The following is a 21,165-nucleotide window of genomic DNA, read 5'->3' on the forward strand; positions in this document are numbered from 1 at the left end:
GGGTCATTCTAATTTATTTATGGCTCTGGTAGCAAAGAGAACTCAAAGGCAGTACATCTCTATAGCTGATGAGATTTCACTGGGGCCAACACTACCTGTTTTGTGCACGCTCACTTCTCGGTTAGACCTGGCTAGGTTTTCTGCCGTGCTTGTTTTTAGCTTTGTAACCAGCAGTAATCACACTGGTCTTTGGGATTTTCATGTTTCAGATTTTACAGATGATGCAAAAGCATTCGTTGATTCAAAGTCACTGCAAATGCTACGTATATGTATTTCTCAACATCGGCCCCTGCACTACTTGTTTCGGTGTTACCTGGTCAACTTGGTAGAAAATAGATTCTTAGGGCTCATGCTGAGCCCACTAATTAATCTCTCTGGAAAGAGATAACACTCCCCCCATCTGTATTTTTAACAAGCTTTTCAAATGATTCCGATATACATAAAATTTCACTCCTACTATTAGACACATTATACAGAAATACTGGCAAATAAGAGGTTGAAGTGACTTTGTTTTGAGCCACATCATGAGTAAGGGGCAGTTGGTATTGAATTCTAGTTTGTGTTTCATCCTCGAGTCTGGGGATGAAATGCATCATCTCTGGAATTCCACGGGTGGGGACAAATACCCTCTGTTATGTTTTTAAATGTCACAGCCCTCTGGGATTCACACCTTGGGTGTTGCCTTGTGGCTCAGTGCCTGTTTTCTTAGGTAGCTAAAAAGCTTGAATTTGAAGAAGGCAAAAGTGTGGAGCAGAAAGTGAGCATGGACAATTTGGGGTGAAGCATTTGCTTGAGAAATCTGGGGAGACACATTTGAATTTATAAGGAGGGGCCAGATGACAGATGTCATTGAAAGTCACACCCTGCTGTTTGAACTCAACATGGCAGTAGAATCTGGAAATGGCACAGTGCATACGTATTAGTCCATTTTCATGCTGCTGATAAAGATATACCCAAGACTGGGCAATTTACAAAACAAAGAGGTTTATTGGACTTATAGTTCCACATGGCTAGGGAGGCCTCACAATCATGGGGGAAGGTGAAAGGCAAGGAGGAGCAAGTCATGTCTTACATGGATGGCAGCAGGCAGAAAGAGAACTTGTGCAGGGGAACTCCCGTTTTTAAAACTATGAAATCTCGTGAGACTCATTCACCATCACAAGAACAGTGCAGGAAATACCTGCCCCCATAATTTAATCACGTCCCACTGGGTTCCTCCAGTACACATGGGAATTGTGGGAGTTCCAATTCAAGATGAGATTTGGGTGGGGACACAGCCAAACCATATCAGCATACTATTCATCTTTGGATTGAATACATTCTTTTATTAATTTAGCAAACATTTACCAAACCCCTGTTAGTACGGAACATGACAAAGGAAAAAGCAAATTCTTTGTTTAGTGTGTCAAGGACATACATAAAGGATTTTAGGATGGTTTTCACTGAAAATCATTAAAATATGAAATAGCTTTAGGACTAAAAATACTACATTTGCTGTTGGTGCCAAAAAAAATTGATACATTAAAATGTCAATATGTAAGAATTTTAGGTGGTCATAAAACGTGTGAACCAGCCCTTTATTTTTGGAGACAGGAATTACAGGAAATAAATTGCAGTTATTTCTGGAGTAGGCAGGCCTCCCGTCTTCTCCCTAATCACCAGTCTGTCTTTGTCAGGTGGCCACATTGATCCAGCCTGTCATGGCTGCAAGCCCATCATGGTCTGTCTAGTCCATTAAGAAGCAGCAGAAATATCTCAACTGCTCTAAATGTTTTCCTTGTGCCTTATTTTGAGTTCTGTTTGGAGAATTCTAAGTTAGTTGTGGTGATATGAGATATTGGTTTCCTGGTCTATTAAAGAGAGAAATGGAACAGAAATGATCTCCGCAGTTTGCATTTCCTGAGAAGGTTGTGGTTCACTTACTCTCTTTATGGACCAAAAGAGCAGGTGATTCATGTAAAATCATATGTTAGGCGGCAGTAACTGGGGCTTTTGAAAGGACCACCCTTTAAGTGCAAATAAATAACAATGCGAACACACAGCAGACTCTAAAAAGCATATCAGACTATTGATGAGAATGAATAATGCATGTTTTGTGATAGTGTTTGCTACATGTGGCAGGATGTATTAAAAAGAAGGAAAAACCCTCTGCATTTGTGTCTATGCAGTCAACCTTCCCATTCAAGGAGAAGCTTAACTATTATCTGCCACCTCTATAGTAGCATTATCAAGTCAGGGTTTTATGGTTAAATCTTGTAGAATCAATTAGGAGATTCACCTTTAAAAATTGGTCTCTACAATATGCACATAGTAACAAAAGAAAAAAAAATCTTGACAATATCATTGCAGTGATTTCTGCATTCTGGTCTTTAATTATGTGATGAGTCCCAGTGGCAGAGAGTTTGTGGTCATGGATGGTGCCTGGAACTTGACCACGTCTCATTTAATGCAATGGAAATTTCCATTATAATTTAGCTTATTTATTTTTTTCTACTGCTAGTGAAAGGTAACCCAACTTACAGTCATGGACTCTTTCATCTTACAAGTTTATAATTTGAAAATTAGATGTTTCAGTCTGTAGTGAGTCTGTGATATTTATCAAGTACCCATTGTGCATTAACACCCATGAAGCAAAATCTTTGTTCTGAAGCCTCAGATTTATGTTGAATAAATATTGAAGAAACGCCCTAGGTCAAGATTCAAGTGAAGTCAGGCAAGTCTATTTTACTGCTAGAACTTCGAACACGATACAACAATATAAAAGGGTTAAGCAGACCTGGCTGGTCAGGTGGTTCACACCTGTAATCCCAGCACTTTGGGAGACCAGGGTGGGAGGACTGCTTGAGCTCAGGAGTTTGAGACCAGCCTGGGAAATATAGTGAGACCCCCATCTCTAAAAATTTTTTAAAAATCTATTTTATAAATAAAATTTAAAAGGCTTAGGCAATGATTATTTAGATAAATGACCAAAGATGGATGGTGTATCTAAAGACCAAGACCAGATTGCATAGTAAGGACAGAATAAGAAGTTCTCAAGAATTAAGGTTTGTTTTTTTACATTTATGTAGTGAATACATATATGGATGCTGACTGTGCATTTCCTTATCTCAGAAGCTCCTAAAACCATTTATAATGCAGCAAGCCTGTTGCCTTTACTTTTGCATACCCGTTGTTTCACAATAAGACCTCTCCAGGTTTAGTGGTCACTGTGGCAGTTCTTCAGCATTTTAGTTGTTGAAATGTCTCCCCTTTTCCCAGTACTTAAGAAATCCTAAGTGTTGTAATAGAGAGTACTAAGAAGGTAAGTGACTGCACAATCAAACACTGTAAGGTAAAGGAGTATTTCAAAGACACATGATCTAACGTTTACTATGTGAAGATCGTGTGGAGCCATTACTCTGGAATAATTCAGATTTAACCATATGCATGTAAAAGAGAGCATGTTGAGTTGGAATAACCATCAGATTTAGAATTTATCTCATTGGCTTCTCTCTTCCCCCATCTGCATAACAAAGTGTTCCACTTCAACAACCATCCGGACTTGCCTCTCTGAGTCTCCCAGAACTTTGCCCTGTCAAGATTCCTCCCTCAACTTTCCACTTTAGTTTTGATTTTTATCCTTTGTCTCATCCCATCTTCCCATAGATATTTTCAGTTCTTGTAAATCCTTGTAAACAAATACAAGTCTTGCCAAAATGGCACATTTCTGCCATTAACCACACTCTTTGGTATTGACCATTGTGGCTTTCTCTTCTGGCACCTTCTGTGCTCTGTGAGCCCTTTCAAAGAGGCAGGTGTCTTCTTCACTCCTTTATCGAAGTGACTCTGAGGTCCATTGTTGACAGCCCATCACTGGATCAATTTGTGCCATCTCTGTTCTCATCTTTCGTAACCTTTTTGTAGCAGCATGTGCCTCCTCCAAGCTGCCTTGTAAAATTTTCTCTTTTGATTTTTGAGACATAATATTTTCCTTTCTAACTCCTACAAGAGCTGTTTTTCTGCTTTCTGTCATCTAAGTAGAGATATTTTCCCTGTGAAGCAACCTTTATAGATTTAGAGTCCATCTTTTCTTACTCCTAGTATATGAGAGTCCTCTCCTTCCTCTTAAATATCAATAGGGTTTTCTGATAATCTCAATTGGACGTTTCCTCTTTGTTCCCTTTGACATAAACACTTTGCATTTCCACATCCTCATCTGCAGAAAGCTTATTTGTTCTTCAGGGCAACTTATCATGATGGCTAAGAGACCTTAATGTTAACCTGGGTGAGTGAGCCAGAGTGCCTGTGTTCACCTCACACCTCCACAAATAACTGGTTGGTTGATCCTGGGTAAGTTATGTACCTGCTATGTGTCTTAGTTTCCTCATGCTAAAGTGGGGATAGTAATAATTTCTCCCTTGTAAAACTGATGAGATAGCTAATGAGTTGATATGTGTAAAGATAAGTATCAAAACAGTCTTATGCTGAGTGTATATGAATAAGTATTTTTTATATTTCTACTGTCTCAGATTCTGCCTTCTCTATGAACCTTTCTGATCCTGATCTCAACTAATCGTCATCTCTTCCGGTGAAATCGTTGCTTTTCCTTCTCCTGATAGCGCCTGACTTACTCTCATTTATATTTTAATTGTCTTCATATGTCTTCTCCCTCTTGCTAGAGTAGGCTCTTCACTCACTCATGTTCCCTGTCACGTCTTACACCTAGCGCACAGTTCAAAAAGATACTTTCTCACTAAGATCAAATCTTTTTTTTTTTTTTTTTTTTTTTTTTTTTAAGACGGAGTCTCGCTCTGTCGCCCAGGCTGGAGTGCAGTGGCGCCATCTCGGCTCACCCCAAGCTCCGCCTCCCGGGTTCCCGCCATTCTCCTGCCTCAGCCTCCCGAGTAGCTGGGACCACAGGCGCCCGCCACTGTGCCTGGCTAATTTTTTGTATTTTTAGTAGAAACGGGGTTTCACCGTGTTAGCCAGAATGGTCTCGATCTCGTGACCCGCCCACCTCCGCCTCCCAAAGTGCTGGGATTACAGGCGTGAGTCCCTGCGCCCCGCCCCGATCAAGTCTATTTTTCTAGACTAATTGAGATCACTCTGGATGTTGACTTCTACAAATTATATTGTGACAGAGTCTCATTGTGTATCTTTATTGGGGTACAATGTATTATTATATATATATTTTTTAACATTTCTTTTCTTTCCGTTTTTAAAAGAGACAGGGTCTCACTATTTTGCCCAGGCTGGTCTCAAACTCCTGGGCTCAAGTGATCCTCTTGCCTCGGCCTCCCAAAGTCCTGGGATTACAGGCATGAGCCACTGCACCCCACCTGGTATTACAATTTTTGAATAAAATGTGGAAAGATAAAATTAAAGTAATGAACAACTGTCACCTCAGATGTTTATGCATTTTGGATTTTTGACGAAAGATCCCCAAAGACGCTGTGCCGGTGTGTGTGTGTAGGGCTAGACTGGGCTTCATGAAGAATAATGGAGGGGTTTCTTGTGATTCAGCTTCTTTTGTATTAGGGACTTTCTGATTTTGTAGATCGAACTCATCTGAATCACCTCCTTGGGAAAATTTGGTTGTAGGAGTGTGAGTGTGTGCTTCTCTGCGTATGTGTACTTTGTTCCCTCAAGTTTGTTGCATTTCTTTATCATACTTTTTACACTGATGAACATTTTTATTGTGACAAGGTAATAAATTGTCTTGAATGTTTTCTCTACCTTTTTACTTATGATATTTCAAAGGTTTACCTAGAAACTTAGACATGGGTTGGCAGCTCTTAAGATAGTGTCCTCTCCCTAGAGGACATCTGCATCCTCTAAATGATGGGGATGTTATTAGAATTGCTAAGTATGAGCCTTGGCTGAATTGGACACCGACAACAATAATTTCAACAATGGAAATTGCCACCAGGCACTGAAGACTTGACAAGTCACTGCGACAGAGCACATACTGGTTGGAATACTAAATATACACATGGGCTACATTACCTTTATTTCACTTTCCTCTTTTAGAATAAAAATTTCAACCTTTTAAAAGAAAAGTGCCAGTCATTTGTTGGAAATAGAAATTGCTGGACATAAATATTTTAGATTTCTTTCTTCCGATAGTATTGAAAATACTTTGTATGTGTTGTGCTTTTTTATTTTTTGTAAATTCTTTTCTTTATATAAAAAGGAATTTTTTTCCCTCTTATTCCAACATTTGCTTCAGGTAGATTTGATCAATAACTTGCATTCTTTTCACTTGCATAATTATAAACCCAACTTGTTGGTGATGGATTTGCATGTAGATGCAACTCAGTTGTAAGTTTATGTGTTACTTAAAAAAAATTGTTAGTGAATTGGCTGGTATATAATCCTTGTTAACATTTGCAGCTCTGAATTAGTAGATGATAGTTGCTTGTCCAAGGGTACACAGTTAATATGCTGCAGCCACGTACTGAACTTTGTCATGAAACTTTGATTCGTTCTCTGCATCTTTGTAAGCAGATGTATTTTTTTCTGGTTATAAGATGGAAACAGAATGAAAAGGAGATGACTTCTTGTCTTGATTGCATGATGAAGCTGCAATCAAACCAGAAATAACACTCCAGTCTCTGACACATATTGTTGCATATTTATGTTGGGTTTTGCTGTAGACTTGGAGCCATCTTCTCCATTATCATCTGTCTGATCTCATCCTTAATAACTTTATTCCTCTGGTTCTAGATGAAATGGTAATAAATCCAAATTTGCATTTTCAAAGTAGAAAACTTTGTAGTGGATAGGACCTTTGTATGATTCAAACTGCCCTATATAGGAAGTGCTTAGATATTATAATAATCCAGGGAAAGAAGATATAAGTAGGAATGGCATGTAAAGTAGTGAACATAGTAACTTTCAGATCATGTGGAGAAATTTGATATCATTTTCTTATTTTATCTAGCAGTTAATGCATGCTAATGATTCTTATTACATTACAGAACCATGTTGTTGTCCATTGACAGAGCAACGTACATGTAAAATCGTGTTAATGAAAAATCAAATTGGAGATGTCGTGGACTATGTGGTAATTATGGGAAGGACACAGTGCATGTAACCCCCTTGGCCTGGGGGTGGATAACTCCTGGAAATTTTGTCATTGTGCAAGGTTGCATTTTCTGAAGAAGGGCAATGGTATATTGGGGACTTGCATTTTTCATCCAAAAACCCATTTAATGCAAAGACTTGGATAACATATTAAGTAATGGATATAACCAACAAAGTGCTACTGAAATGAAGTTTCAACAGTCCACAAATGGTGAGCGTCTGCATATCAAACCTTCTAAAATTAGGTATGTAGGCTGAGATAAGCATTAGCATTTAATTACCAATGATTTTGCTTGCCATCAAAATGCAGAAGGGCTCTTGAGAGCTCTTTTCATGACCCTGGTCTCTAGAGGGCATCTTTTGGAAGCCTGATGCCATGTCATCACTTAGACGTGCCACAAAGCACTGAAATCCTCTTAAAGGTGGTAACGGTAACACTATTGTTTTTCCTACTTGATACTCCTTTTGAGCCAACATGTCTCCCTTTCTTGCTCTCCTTTGTCCAAACAACCTATTTAATAAGTGTTCTATTTAAAAGACTAAAGAAAGGAAGTAATAAATGATAGCTCTCCGAAAGCTCACATTTCATTGGAAAGTTGTTAGAACAACTTTCAGCTCAAATGTGAATTAGATACCATTCTGATATATAGGGTTGTGCCTCTATGTGTCTTTAAATACTGCAGGTGTCTTGACCCAAACCCAAAGAATGCATAGGCAGCAGGACTGACCCATGCGTTTTCACTCGATACCAGCAAAGGGATTTGAGAACCCTTAGTCACTGCAAGGGGTAGAAGTGTCTTCTATTAAGGACATAATAAGTCCTGCTGAAGACCAGGTCAGCTCAGTGACCCCACTTGCCACAGCAGTTGTTGGTCAAATTGGGTTCCTCTGGTAGCATCAGAGAGCAAGGGACACCACCCACTTGGGATTCCCGATTCATACACCGTTGCTGTCACTTTGGGGCAGAATGGAGACACGACTTAATCCTACAGAGCGGGAAAATTTCACTGTGGTGTGCCTCTGACAGTGTCCTGCTAGAAGAGAAGTTTAAGAAACAGTATATGTGGCTTCAATTTCCATAAGCTAAAAATGCAGAAAAAGATTATGTCTGGTGGAGGAGTAGATTTTCAGAAAAAGCAGTTTTAAGGAGGATGAAAAGAGAATTTATTCAAAATGAGAGGCGTTATCTCTGTTCCTTCCCCACCTCTCCGTCCCTCCTTATCTCATTCTCACTCTTGCTCTTGTTCATATAAGAGTAATGAATCTTCGGCTTATTGTGTTTGAATTCACCATGACCTCCTTGTTGATATTCCTAAAGTTGGCGTTAAAAGCTATATCTGGGGCGGGTCATGGTGGCTCACGCTTGTAATCCCAGCACTTTGGGTGTCTGAGGCAAGCGAATCACCTGAGGTCAGGAGTTTGAGACCAGCTTGGCCAACATGGTGAAAGCCCATCTCTACTAAAATACTAAAAATACAAAAATTAGCCAGGTGTGTTGGTGCACAGGTAATCCCAGCTACTCAGGAAGCTGAGGCACGAGAATCACTTGAACCAAGAGGTGCAAGTTGCAGTGAGCCAAGATCGCGCCACTGCACTCCAGCCTGGGTGACAGCAGCGAGATTCTGTCTTAAAAAAAAAAAAAAAAAAAAGCTGTATCTGACCTGGAACTCTTTCCCAATGCAGGAACTCCAAACATAATCTTTCAAAATGTTGCCTGTGGATAGCTCTGTAAAAATGGTGATATACCCTGGTTTTGTAAGTGGTTGTATTGGGCCTGAGAACTTTTCACACTTTGTTTTTCTCAACATTTCTACTTGACACTAAACTGAATATCACATTAGTTTTCGAGAATTGTGATTAGCCCTTGTGAGACTGATTTAAACTGTATTTGAAAGGATAATTTAAAGTATCTGTAGGCTGATATTACTTAGCATCGCATAACAGGAAAAGACAGTTTGGTTATTTTCAGGAAGCATGCTTGCTCAAAGAGCTTGGGCACAGGGCAGGTCTTGCAAGGCAGGACCACCAGTGGTTGGCAGATGACCCATCAAAGTAGGTAAAGGAGAAACAAGCGAGTGTCTTCCACAACCAGGGCACTGTGAACCAGTTCTGCGTGAGCGAAGCTGATGAAACCTGACTTTTCTGACAGTTACGGCTCTATCTGAGATGGCTTCAGTGAGCCATTCCATCCTGACTCATTCCTTACGGAGTTGACACATGATTCTGAAAATATTTTCTAAATATAGTTGAAAACATTAAAAAACATTCTATGCTTTAATAAATATTTGGATGTCATGTTACCATTTTTATTTGTATTTTTTTGCCTTTTTTTTTTTTTTTTGAGATGAAGTCTTGCTCTGTTGCCAGGCCCCAGGCTGGAGTGCAGTGGCACCATCTCAGCCCACTGCAATCTCTACCTCCCGGGTCCAAGCGATTCTCCTGCCTCAGCCTCCCAAATAGCTGGGATTATAAGCACATGCCACTCTGCTCCTGGCTAATTTTTGTATTTTTAGTAGAGACAAGGTTTCGCCATGTTGGCCAGGCTTCTCTTGAACTCTTGACCTTGTGATCCTCCTGCCTTGGCCTCCCAAAGTGCTGGGATTACAGGCATGAGCCACTGCTCCCAGCGACCCCCCATTTTTGTTTTTTTGCTTTTTAAAATCGTTTATTTCTAATTTTCAGCAAACTTCACATATTGAAATGATGTATGAAGACATCCAATCATAGTAATAGCAGCTGGTTGTCAATTTAATCTTTAGGGTGTAAGATGATATGTTTTTATGATAGTGATTAGCAGATATATTGAACTCTGTTGATAATAACACTTTTTTTAAAATCTTGCATTGCATTTTATTTAGGGCCAGAAGCATTCATAAAATTATTTTTCCCCCTAGAAAGAGAATGCTCTTTAAGTATCTTCGTTTTACTGATTAGGAAATTTGAGATCCAAAGGGTAATCACTGAGTCTCATAGCAGTTTGTTGACAGTGGAGACCAACCCCCAGCACACCTACCATTTTTTAGCACACTTCATACTGAGTGCTAGGTGACTTGTTTTTGACACAAGTCAAACAAATAAAATATTTCATAATTTATTTTTTTCTTATATGGCATTTTGCTATCTACTCTTCCACCTTTATTTTCTCAAACTGAAAGACTGAATTTTAATACGGTAGGCTGTGCTATTGGAGTGGTTTAAGGTAAGAAAAAATGTAAGTGCGTATTAGGGAAGTTCTGGATGAGCTGGTCATGTCAGCAGCCAAATCATGGTTGTTTAGTGAAATTATTTACTATTAAGTGTGTACAGAGGGGATCCTATTATAGTTTGTAAGAACTCTGGTGGTTTAGTGAAATTCTTAGCTATTAAGCGTGTACAGAAGAGATTTGGACCCAGTGCATCCTGTGAATTCTGTGTACAAAATAAACACAGCAGAAGATTTGAATGGATAAGGAGTATCTTCTGTGTTCCCTGACAGGCTTCCTGGAGAAAAAGGAACAAGCAATTGGAAAACGTGGTAGAGGAGATTGTCTTTATTACAGAGTGTCTTCATTATAACATAAGATTTCAAATTATTTCTCACCTTTACTCTCCCAAATAAATTTTCATATTAAATTTAAGCTTTCAATAGTAAGAACCAATTTACTGGGTTTTTTTTTTGTTTGTTTTTGGTTTTTTGGTTTCCTATTATAGCAATGCATAGGACCACATTTTTTTCCTCCTATAAAGTTGAACGTTAATCTTATAAATAGGATTTTCTTCTGTAAAATAAGAAATACTTGTTAGCTCTAAGACTCAATACACTTGTTTTAATTTGCTTTGGAGGAAGAATTAAAACCTATTTTTTAGGCCATATGTTCGTTCTTTATTTTTCTTTATTTTTTAACCAGGCCCTGTGAAGAAACTAAAGTGTAGTTGTCTCTGAGGACAAAAACAAACAAACAAACAAAAAAGCTTCGCCTTACCTTGACTACCTAGCGATGAAGTTGCTCTTTTATGTGCCTTCCTAGGCATAAAAAAGTTGGAGGAAACTCGTCTTTAGAAGTTTCACGAACGTTCATAAATGTATGCTTTCATTTATTAGGGAACAGGATTTGCTGCCAATAAGCAAAGAAAGATTTGTGTCAGTACCGAGTGTGTAGTCTAAGCTAACATCAGTTATAGGAAGTGAGACTCAGAAGGTGATAGGCATGTATTCCACGGATGCAAACACTTTTTGAGTTTCCTGGCAGGTGAAGGCAAAAAAGGACCAGGCTGGTGTGATGAGTAATCACCTCCAACCCTCCCTCTGACCTTTCCAGGCCTCCCTCTGATTTTCCTGCTTTCCAGCCCAGGTTGCTCTGATCAACTCATGGTGCTCGAATAGCACATTCTCTTCTCTCTTCACCAAAAAGCAGAACTTTAGCACATTTCTTCCAGAATATCTGTTTCTAGCCAGATGAGATTAATTAGATGGAGGCTTGGTTTTGTAAGGTGGAAGGGAATAAAAATAGTCACAAGATAGTTGTGGGGGATTTTAAAGATGTAAGTTGGTATCTTTATCAAGCTATTTGACATATGATAAAAGAACAATATTCTTCTGTTGGAAGTGGCAAAACAAAATGATATTTGACAATGTTAGCTTTTCTCATAAACATGGTGTGTTTAGCTTATTAGCCAAGATAAGGTGCAGACCAGGGTTTTACCCTTTACATATGAAATTTGAGGCATTAAATGAGTAAAAGAATTGGGATTCCTTTTCCATCTTGGTGATCAAAACACTTTTCTCTTGTTTCCTTGGACCAAGTGATGAAGAGGTGGTGAGGAGACAGCAAAAAATGGAATTACATTTCTTTTCTTTATTTTTGTTTTTTGAGACAAGAGTTTTGCTCTTGTTGCCCAGGATGGAGTGCAATGGGGCAATCTCGGCTCACCGCCACCTCCACTTCCCAGGTTCGAGCGATTCTCCTGCCTCAGCCTCCTGAGTAGCTGGGGTTATAGGCATGCACCACCACACCTGGGTAATTTTGTATTTTTAGTAGAGATGGGGGTTTCCCCATGTTGGTCAGGCTGGTCTCGAACTCCCGACCTTAGGTGATCCTCCCACCTTGGCCTCCCAAAGAGCTGGGATTACAGGCGTGAGCAACTGCACCAGCCCCCTCTTCTGTTTCCAATACTAATTCTAACTGGGAGGAGTGGATATAACTAATCTGGTTTTTAATCTCTGTGTAGAAACTGATTTCTTGGTAGAATGGACTGTTAACATATTTAACAGCTAAAATATTAATCTTAAGTAGGTAAAATATTCAGATCAAAGAAGTAGAGATTTTACTTTTACAGTATGGTGACAACAGATAACTGTAAAAACTTCTTTTGCAAATAGAATCAGCAGGGGCATGCATGGAACACATATACCAAACATCTTTCTGATAACATTAAACATTTTAAAAAGATGTTAAATGTTCTTTTCACTGTGGTGCTTCAGATTCCTGATTCTAGAACTTGGTGTGTGGAACCTGTGTTCTAACTATTCTGTTGGAGTTTACAAGCAAAGAATTACCTAAGAATTTTCCAATTAAATGATGGGACAAGGAACTAACATTTTTGCAGGCCCTGGAAATGTAAAATGTTGTACTCACATGGCCTCACATTAAATTCCCATGAAATTGACATTTAAAAAAAAAATTATTTTAAAGGAAACGAAAGGATAATGAGATTAAATAACTTGCCCAAGGATTCTGGGTGGGTGTGCTGTGGAGGTGGGATTTTTATACCCTGCCATGACCCAATGTCCAAAGTCTCCTTGAAATTCAATTCTTGTCCAATATTTACCAGATTAAACTCAGTGAAATTCCTCTCTCTACTACTGTTTATGGTTATTTTCTATGCCAATATTAATCGGTAAGCCTGTCATTTTGGCCCTTGTGGCGTCAAGGTTTCTTTAAAGGACAGCTTTTTGGTTTGCTTTTTTTTTTGAGACAGAGTCTTGCTCTGCTGCTCAGGCCAGAGCGCAGTGGCTGATCTCGGCTCACTGAACCTCCACCTCCCGGGTTCAAGCCTCCTGAGTAGCTGGGATGATAGGTGCACACCACCACGCCTGGCTAATTTTTGTAATTTTTGTAGAGACGGGGTTTTGCCATGTTGGCCAGGTTGGTCTTGAACTCCTGACCTCAAGTGGTCCACCCACCTCGGCCTCCTAAAGTGCTGGGATTATAGGTGTGAGCCACCACACCCGGTCTTTAAAGGATAGCTTCAGAATTTGCTTTTTTCTGAGATGTCATAACAGAGGTCAGTTTTAGTGATTGGTTAATACATAAACACATAGAGCTGAGGTCAGTGCATTCAGCATTGGTCTGAATTTTGTTGCTGTGCTGCTCAGTTTCTAGTGAATTTCCTAATTGTGGAGAAATGCAAAGTCAGTCTCAGCCCTTTCAGTAGAGCTTTGGTTTAGTGACTTTCAGCATAGATTACCTGTTGCCATATTTTTTTAAACTGCTTTATTTTAATCTTAGAAGTTCCAACGTCTAACTTTCTGTACCAAATGATTTCTTTCAAAATTAGAAATAACAGAAATGAATGAAATCACCTGGGCATGGTGGCTCACACCTGTAATCCCAGCACTTCGGGAGGGCGAGGTAGGCGGATCATCTGAGGTCAGGAGTTCAAGACCAGCCTGGCCAATGTGGTGAAACCTCATCTATGCTAAAGATACAAAAATTAGCTGGGCGTGGTGGCAGACTACTGTAATCTCAGCTACTTGGGAGGCTGAGGCAGGAGAATTGCTTGAACCTGGGAGGCAGAGGTTGCAGTGAGCCCAGATTGTGCTGCTGCTGCACTCCTGCCTAGGTGACAGACTGAGACTCTGTCTAAAAGAAAAAAAAAACATGAATAAATTTAATGAAATCATTAAACTGTGTGCTCATTGCTTTCTCTTGGTAAAAACCTCCTCTGGCAAATAGGAAGATGAAATGTTGAGAGGCAGAGGATACTCGAAATACTGAATTTCTTCCTTATTCCCTCAACTTCTGAGCTACGCCAGGTGGCACCATCCTTGTAACCCAGGTGTGTAACATTACTGGGCTGAGAGCTTTGCCCCGTGGCTGGCTTCTCAGCGGAGTTCCTTCTACCCCCTCTCTGGTGCCTTCCTGCCTTACTGAATTTTGCTGGACTTGGCCTTTGCTTGTAGTACAGCTCCACGAACTCAGCTAGTAGGATTTCCTTATGGGTAAAAGAAGAAGGTGAATGAATGGCATACTACCCCATGATGCTGTTGAGATTACATATTGTATGTAATATATTTGTGAGTAGGATTGTGCTTGATACCTAGGAAACAGTTAATAGATGTTGTAAGCAAGGTCTTCACCCATATGGTCTTGGGAAATAATGAGACAATCCTGCCTTTTCAGGGTTCAGGTGGGTCCTATGAGCCTCCCTCTGATCCCTCAATATAACCAGTAGAGGTAAATTAGCAAAACGCCAGGGGCGTTTGTTAACTTTATTTGAAAAACAAACTGGATTGAGACATACTTTCTTACTTATAACTTGATTATGTGTGTTCATTTTTGACCCAGAAACAAATCGCAGCTGGGCATAAAACAAAGACTCGAATGTGGCCTTAACTGTGTGTCAGAGAAGCCAGTTTTAGTAACTCAGATTTTAGGTTTGTAACCCAACATGACTGTAAACCTCTGGGGATTGCTGTATAGGATTTCATGCTGTGGGTGTCGGAAAGCAGCAGCCATGTTATGCTGACAGTACCCCCTATGTTTGCACTTTATCTTGGTGTCTGTAATTTCTAAGTTGGTGTACGGGTTTCTATTACTGGATTGAGAGAAGATCCTAAAGGCAGACCTGTTAGGTTTCCTGTTTCTCATTTAGCTCAACCTAAGGGACCCAAATGTATCTTGAAATATCGGAGCTGAAATTATATTTGGTATAGGCCATTTGTGCATACTGACAAGAATTCCATGGAAGAGTTATAAACTACAATTTAAAATACTGATCCAGTTTATTTCTTTGTATTTTCATGTACTGCTGTGTGATTGCTTATAGGATGAACGTATATTTAATTGTATTTTTCGCCACATATGTTTGTTTCTCCTTTTGAGGGAGAAATAATCAAAAGTTAAATCCAATAGAGCCTGTCTGAAGCAGGTTATGACTAATTGCCCCTCCCTTTTCTTAAAAGAAGAACATGTAAGAATCTTAGGTAACGTCATAAAGACCTTTCTTGAGAATATAAATAGTATTTTAGTCAAATTTTAGTTTATTGCTTTTCTCTTTCCCCAACTACTGAAGTCATTCCAGATAAATTAGCTATAGAGTGGTGAGAAAAATTTTGACTGAAGAATCATTTTCTTCCACCCAAAACTCGACTTTTAATAAGATAAATGTAGGTTATTTCACTGTCATGAATCTTGATTCCAAGGAGGTAATAAATAAACAGCAAATCTTTGTCTTCTAAACGAGGGATGTCTATATTTGCAAAGCTGGCAAAGGAGTGTGTACAGTTCTGCCAGTGGACCTCACCTGGGCAAAACCAGGTGGTCCCCCCTGCTCTTTCTAACCTCCCTTGGGGTCTAGCGTGAGGCTGACGCCCTCTCCTGGGCTTTTCTCATTTGTGGGACTAAGGAGAATAGTATAATGTGATTTCTGCCATGCTTCATCCAGGAAAAGCAACCAATTTTCTTGGCAAAAGCAACATTTCAGCGGGTTTTCACTGATGTGTGGTGACAGAAAAATGGACTTGAAGGAAAAAGAAGACACCAAGAGCCTGTTTAGCTATGGCCATGGTTCTGGAAGAAATTTATTATTTATCTGGTTTAATGCTTGGTGTTCAGTGGAGAGAAATTCAAGATTCAAATACAAATAGGGTTTCTTGTGCCAGAATGAAAGCAGCAGCCTCAAGACGGTTGTTAATGACCATTGAACGTGCATTTATAGTTTGAATTGTAACCAGGAAATTGATAATGAAGAACAATTTTATGTTTCTACGGAACTATTTTTTTTTAAGCTGAAAATACCTTGAAATGAATTTATGTCAGACACAGCCAGCAGGAGACACTGGCGTTTTCAGAACTACCCCTGCTTGGTAAGAAGATAGACTGAATCCCGTTTACCTTACGGTTTGAAGATGTGTTTGCTGATACAAAACACACACATATGTAGCAGAGAGAGTTTGTAGTTTGAGATTATTTTCTAGAAATCTGTGATTTGTGCTTTATTACAGCTATGTAGTTTCTCCAGCAAGCATTTTAAAATTGCGACGCCTTTCTGTAGCTCTAGCCTGGGTCTAAGATGGCTGCCCCTGCCATGCTGCACACGCCTGTTCCACACTTGGTGTTTGCATCAGACATGGGATGGCAGATGACAAACAGATAGTGCTCCTCCTCTCAAGGGTTGACAAGCTTTGCCTCTAATCACTGATTCTTTGATCTCAGTTTATTCCCTCAACTGGCTATCATTAGAAGCTCCACAACTGAGCTCCTTAATTTCTTGACTCATTGTTTTAAAAACTCATTTAAAATTATGGCAGAACCCACTTAACTGAGCTCCTTAAGGTTTCTGATTTTTAATTTTTTTTACTTTCAATTGTGTAATAACAGTGTAATATAATAATTTAACTGATTACCCGGGCATGGTGGGTGTACCTGTGGGCCCAGCTGTGCGGGAGGCTGAGGCGGGAGGATCCCCTGAGCCCAGGAGGTGGAGGCTGCAGTGAGACGAGATCTCACCATGGCACTCCAGCCTGGGTAACACAGCGAGACCCTGTCTCAAAAGTAAATACGTGAATAAATTGAACTTCACTGTGCGTAACTAGTTTACCACGCCACCCCTTTGGGGTGTGCGGTGCAGCAGGCCCAGAACCCCTTGCTTTGCAAAATGCAGCTTTTGGTGGTCCCCACCCTTGTGCAGTAACCCCCGTTTTGTTTTGTTTTGTGTTTGCTTCCAGAACTCCAAGATGGGAGGCAAGCTCAGCAAGAAGAAGAAGGGCTACAATGTGAACGACGAGAAAGCCAAGGACAAAGACAAGAAGGCTGAGGGCGCGGCGACGGAAGAGGAGGGGACCCCGAAGGAGAGCGAGCCCCAGGCGGCCGCGGAGCCCGCCGAGGCCAAGGAGGGCAAGGAGAAGCCCGACCAGGACGCCGAGGGCAAGGCCGAGGAGAAGGAGGCCGAGAAGGACGCGGCGGCCGCCAAGGAGGAGGCCCCGAAGGCGGAGCCCGAGAAGACGGAGGGCGCGGCGGAGGCCAAGGCGGAGCCCCCGAAGGCGCCCGAGCAGGAGCAGGCGGCCCCCGGCCCCGCTGCGGGCGGCGAGGCCCCCAAAGCTGCCGAGGCCGCCGCGGCCCCGGCCGAGAGCGCGGCCCCTGCTGCCGGGGAGGAGCCCAGCAAGGAGGAAGGGGAACCCAAAAAGACTGAGGCGCCCGCAGCTCCTGCCGCCCAGGAGACCAAAAGTGACGGGGCCCCCGCTTCAGACTCAAAACCCGGCAGCTCGGAGGCTGCCCCCTCTTCCAAGGAGACCCCCGCAGCCACGGAAGCGCCTAGTTCCACACCCAAGGCCCAGGCCCCCGCAGCCTCCGCAGAAGAGCCCAAGCCGGTGGAGGCCCCGGCAGCTAATTCCGATCAAACCGTAGCCGTGAAAGAGTGACAAGGACAGCCTATAGGAAAAATAATACCACTCAAACAATCTCCTCTCTCTCTATCTTCTCTCTCTCTCCTATCTCTCCTCTCTCTCTCCTATACTAACTTGTTTCAAATGGGAAGTAATGATATGTATTGCCCAAGGAAAAATAAAGGATGTTGTCCCATCAAGGGAGGGAGGGGGTGGGAGAATCCAAATAGTATTTTTGTGGGGAAATATCTAATATACCTTCAGTCAACTTTACCAAGAAGTCCTGGATTTCCAAGATCGCGTCTGAAAGTGCAGTACATCGTTTGTACCTGAAACTGCCGCCACATGCACTCCTCCACCGCTGAGAGTTGAATAGCTTTTCTTCTGCAATGGGAGTTGGGAGTGATGCGTTTGATTCTGCCCACTGGGCCTGTGCCAAGGCAATCAGATCTTTATGAGAGCAGTATTTTCTGTGTTTTCTTTTTAATTTACAGCCTTTCTTATTTTGATATTTTTTTAATGTTGTGGATGAATGCCAGCTTTCAGACAGAGCCCACTTAGCTTGTCCACATGGATCTCAATGCCAATCCTCCATTCTTCCTCTCCAGATATTTTTGGGAGTGACAAACATTCTCTCATCCTACTTAGCCTACCTAGATTTCTCATGACGAGTTAATGCATGTCCGTGGTTGGGTGCACCTGTAGTTCTGTTTATTGGTCAGTGGAAATGAAAAAAAAAAAAAAAAAAAGTCTGCGTTCATTGCAGTTCCAGTTTCTCTTCCATTCTGTGTCACAGACACCAACACACCACTCATTGGAAAATGGAAAAAAAAAAAAAACAAATAAAAAAACAAAAAAATGTACAATGGATGCATTGAAATTATATGTAATTGTATAAATGGTGCAACAGTAATAAAGTTAAACAATTAAAAAGAAGTAATAAAGACTATTGGGTGTTTTGTTTGTTTGTTTTACTTCTCTAGTCCCTCTCAATACCTGCTTTATCAGAGAACAGAGCACTGTATTGGCCATTTTTCTGAATATATTTGGATAGAAGTAAAAAACAGACCAGTCATGGTGGATCACACCTGTAATCCCAGCACTTTTGGGAGGCTGAGGCGGGTGGATGGCTTGAGCCCAAGAGTTGAGGACCAGCCTGAGTAAGATAGTGAGACCCCACCTCTATTTAAAAGAAAAAGTGAACATTATTTGTTGAAAAAAGTAGCTAGGGCAATGTCAGTAAACTATCTCAGAAGAAGTTAAACTGAAAACTTACTGTGTCTGCATATGCACCCTCTAAAAATGTGACTAATTATTCTACTTAAGAAGAAAGATTTTGAATAAAATACATTAAAAGACAATAGATTTGATCTTGAAGGCTAGGAAAAAATAACAGGTTCTTATAGAAACCTCTGTTTGTAAATTGTGGCACCACTAATGGTTATTCTGTTCTATCCCATCTCCTACTTTTATTTTTATCATACTCATGGTAGAGCCAGGAAAGGTGACCTGAGGATTGTGCCATGAGACAGCAGTGATGCGGAAGCAAGCATGGAACTGGCCTTTATGGTGACCGAATTTCGGTCCTGATTTTGCCACTGGTGACTTGTTTGGCTTTTAAGTCACTTCCAACCTTCCCAGACCCTCCTTGTGTTACCTACAAAAGAGTATAGCTTTTATGATCTCATGGTCCCATTTAATGGTTTGGGTACACACCCGGTGACAATTTAATGTCATGATGCATCATAGGATGCCTCTTCCATGTCTTGATTCTCCAAAGCTCACAGAGTAATGAATAACAATTTCATAGTTTAGAAAGCTCCGATACAGGAAATGTCCTGTGGAATGTGTGAAGGCCAGTGCAATGGAATTGATTCTCAAAGGGACATTAATGACACAATGGATTCAGACAAAGCTGGTTCTCTTCTTACGGGTTACATTACACATGGTTAAATAAAAAAGGAAAATAAAAAAATCTTTGAGTATTTTGGGAGTAACCTATAGTCTGGCTCTTACCTCACTGGGAAAGAAAAAGTGGCGAAAGTGAGTATTATGTAAATATTATACCCGTTGGGTTCAATTGGTATTTATGATCACTTTTTGGCACTTTGGGTGCTTGTTTCTGTAGTGAGATGAATTTGAATTCTTAATGCTTGAAAGCACAGCATACAAGAAATCTGTAAACACAGTAACCACCAGGCAACTGTTTCACATAAGAAAAAAGGGGACTGTCCAGGGTATTACCCGTGTGTCCTTGCATATACAAAATAGCTTGGGGGGCCGGATGATGGTGATGGAGTGGTAAAAGATTCAGTGAACCATGGGGGACATTTATATAGTTACTGATTAAATGCCATGCATTTGTTGCAGAAAAATGTGCTTGGTGGAAGTAATATTTTATATATTCACTGTCTTCCCCACTTCCCCTTCTTAAAAAAAAAAAAAAAAGCTAAGCTTTTTGGTGATTAGAACAATCAAATCAGCCTCCCAGTTTAGCATTTATTAAAATAAATTGCTATTTTTTGAATAAATGAAACAGACATTTTTTCTGAATTTGTTTGCAGTTGCAGAGTAGGAGAATTAAAATCTGAGCTCTATATATTTATGTTTCTTTTTTCTAACTCTATTAGGTGTTGAAGCAATTAAAAAGTGTCAGAAATGTAATCACCAAAATGTTTAAATCAGAATTTTAACCCGGCCATGGTTCATGACACTGAATTTTACCATACTGAAGAAAAAAACTTGAGCTGTAGTTTGAAGTTATATATGCAGCAGAAAATGTAGTATGTGTGGGAGTAATTGGCTCAGCCAGGAAGGGAACAATGTCAGGCACCATGTTAATTTGGATTAACCTAGATTGTTCTCGCCTCATGAATGATTTAAGAGAAGGGACCACACAGGCTGTGCTGAACAGGCAAGTCAGAACCATCGGGGAAATTACCACATATTTGCTTCACTAACTCAGGGTGAAGCAACTCCTCTCCTCTATGAAGAATGAAGGGTTCCAGGGTCTAACGTTCATTTATGGGTGCCTTTGTGCACACTGCAAGGAGGAAACTATGAGGAATCCACAGGAACTTGTACAGGGATGCCTGGTTTGTCCCCCCACTTTGAAGATCCTTTTCGGTAGCTGATGCTGCCTCTGCATCATGGGAATGGACTCTGGTCCCCAAGAGCTGGCATGTGCCATGCATCCCAGGGTGGCTCTTCCTGGCCTCAACCCTGAGAGAAGGCTGTCTTCAGCCTGTTCCTGGCCATACGGAGGCAGAGGCGACACTGGCACTCCAGGAACGTCATTCCCCATTCTTAGAGAATCTCCCTTCTGGAATCAGGATGTAGGTCTAGTGGACAGTAAGGACTTGGTTGTCAACTACTTGTGCTGACAAGACCGAGACATACTTTAGCTGGGTAACTTCTTTACCTAAGTTGGGTAAATTATTAGGTACCAGCATAGCTAAGGGTACTTACTGAATTGCTAACAGGAAGTTTGTTTTCATAAAGCATCCTGGGACTTT

At 40.7% G+C, this 21,165-nt stretch overlaps 1 protein-coding gene across 1 annotated transcript in view; it reads left to right on the top strand.

Moving 5' to 3' along the window:
- Nucleotides 1-18,586, top strand: part of BASP1 (brain abundant membrane attached signal protein 1) — a 59,890-nt gene extending 41,304 nt beyond the window's left edge. The window contains exon 2 of the mRNA XM_023218260.1: nt 16,994-18,586. Coding sequence (XP_023074028.1) covers nt 17,003-17,686 — 684 coding nt within the window. The 5' untranslated portion in view covers nt 16,994-17,002 and the 3' untranslated portion in view covers nt 17,687-18,586. The remainder of the gene's footprint in view (nt 1-16,993) is intronic.
- Nucleotides 18,587-21,165: the final 2,579 nt, after the last annotated feature.

This window comes from Piliocolobus tephrosceles, chromosome 4 (genome assembly GCF_002776525.5).
Source record: "Piliocolobus tephrosceles isolate RC106 chromosome 4, ASM277652v3, whole genome shotgun sequence".
NCBI classification, from domain to species: domain Eukaryota; kingdom Metazoa; phylum Chordata; class Mammalia; order Primates; family Cercopithecidae; genus Piliocolobus; species Piliocolobus tephrosceles.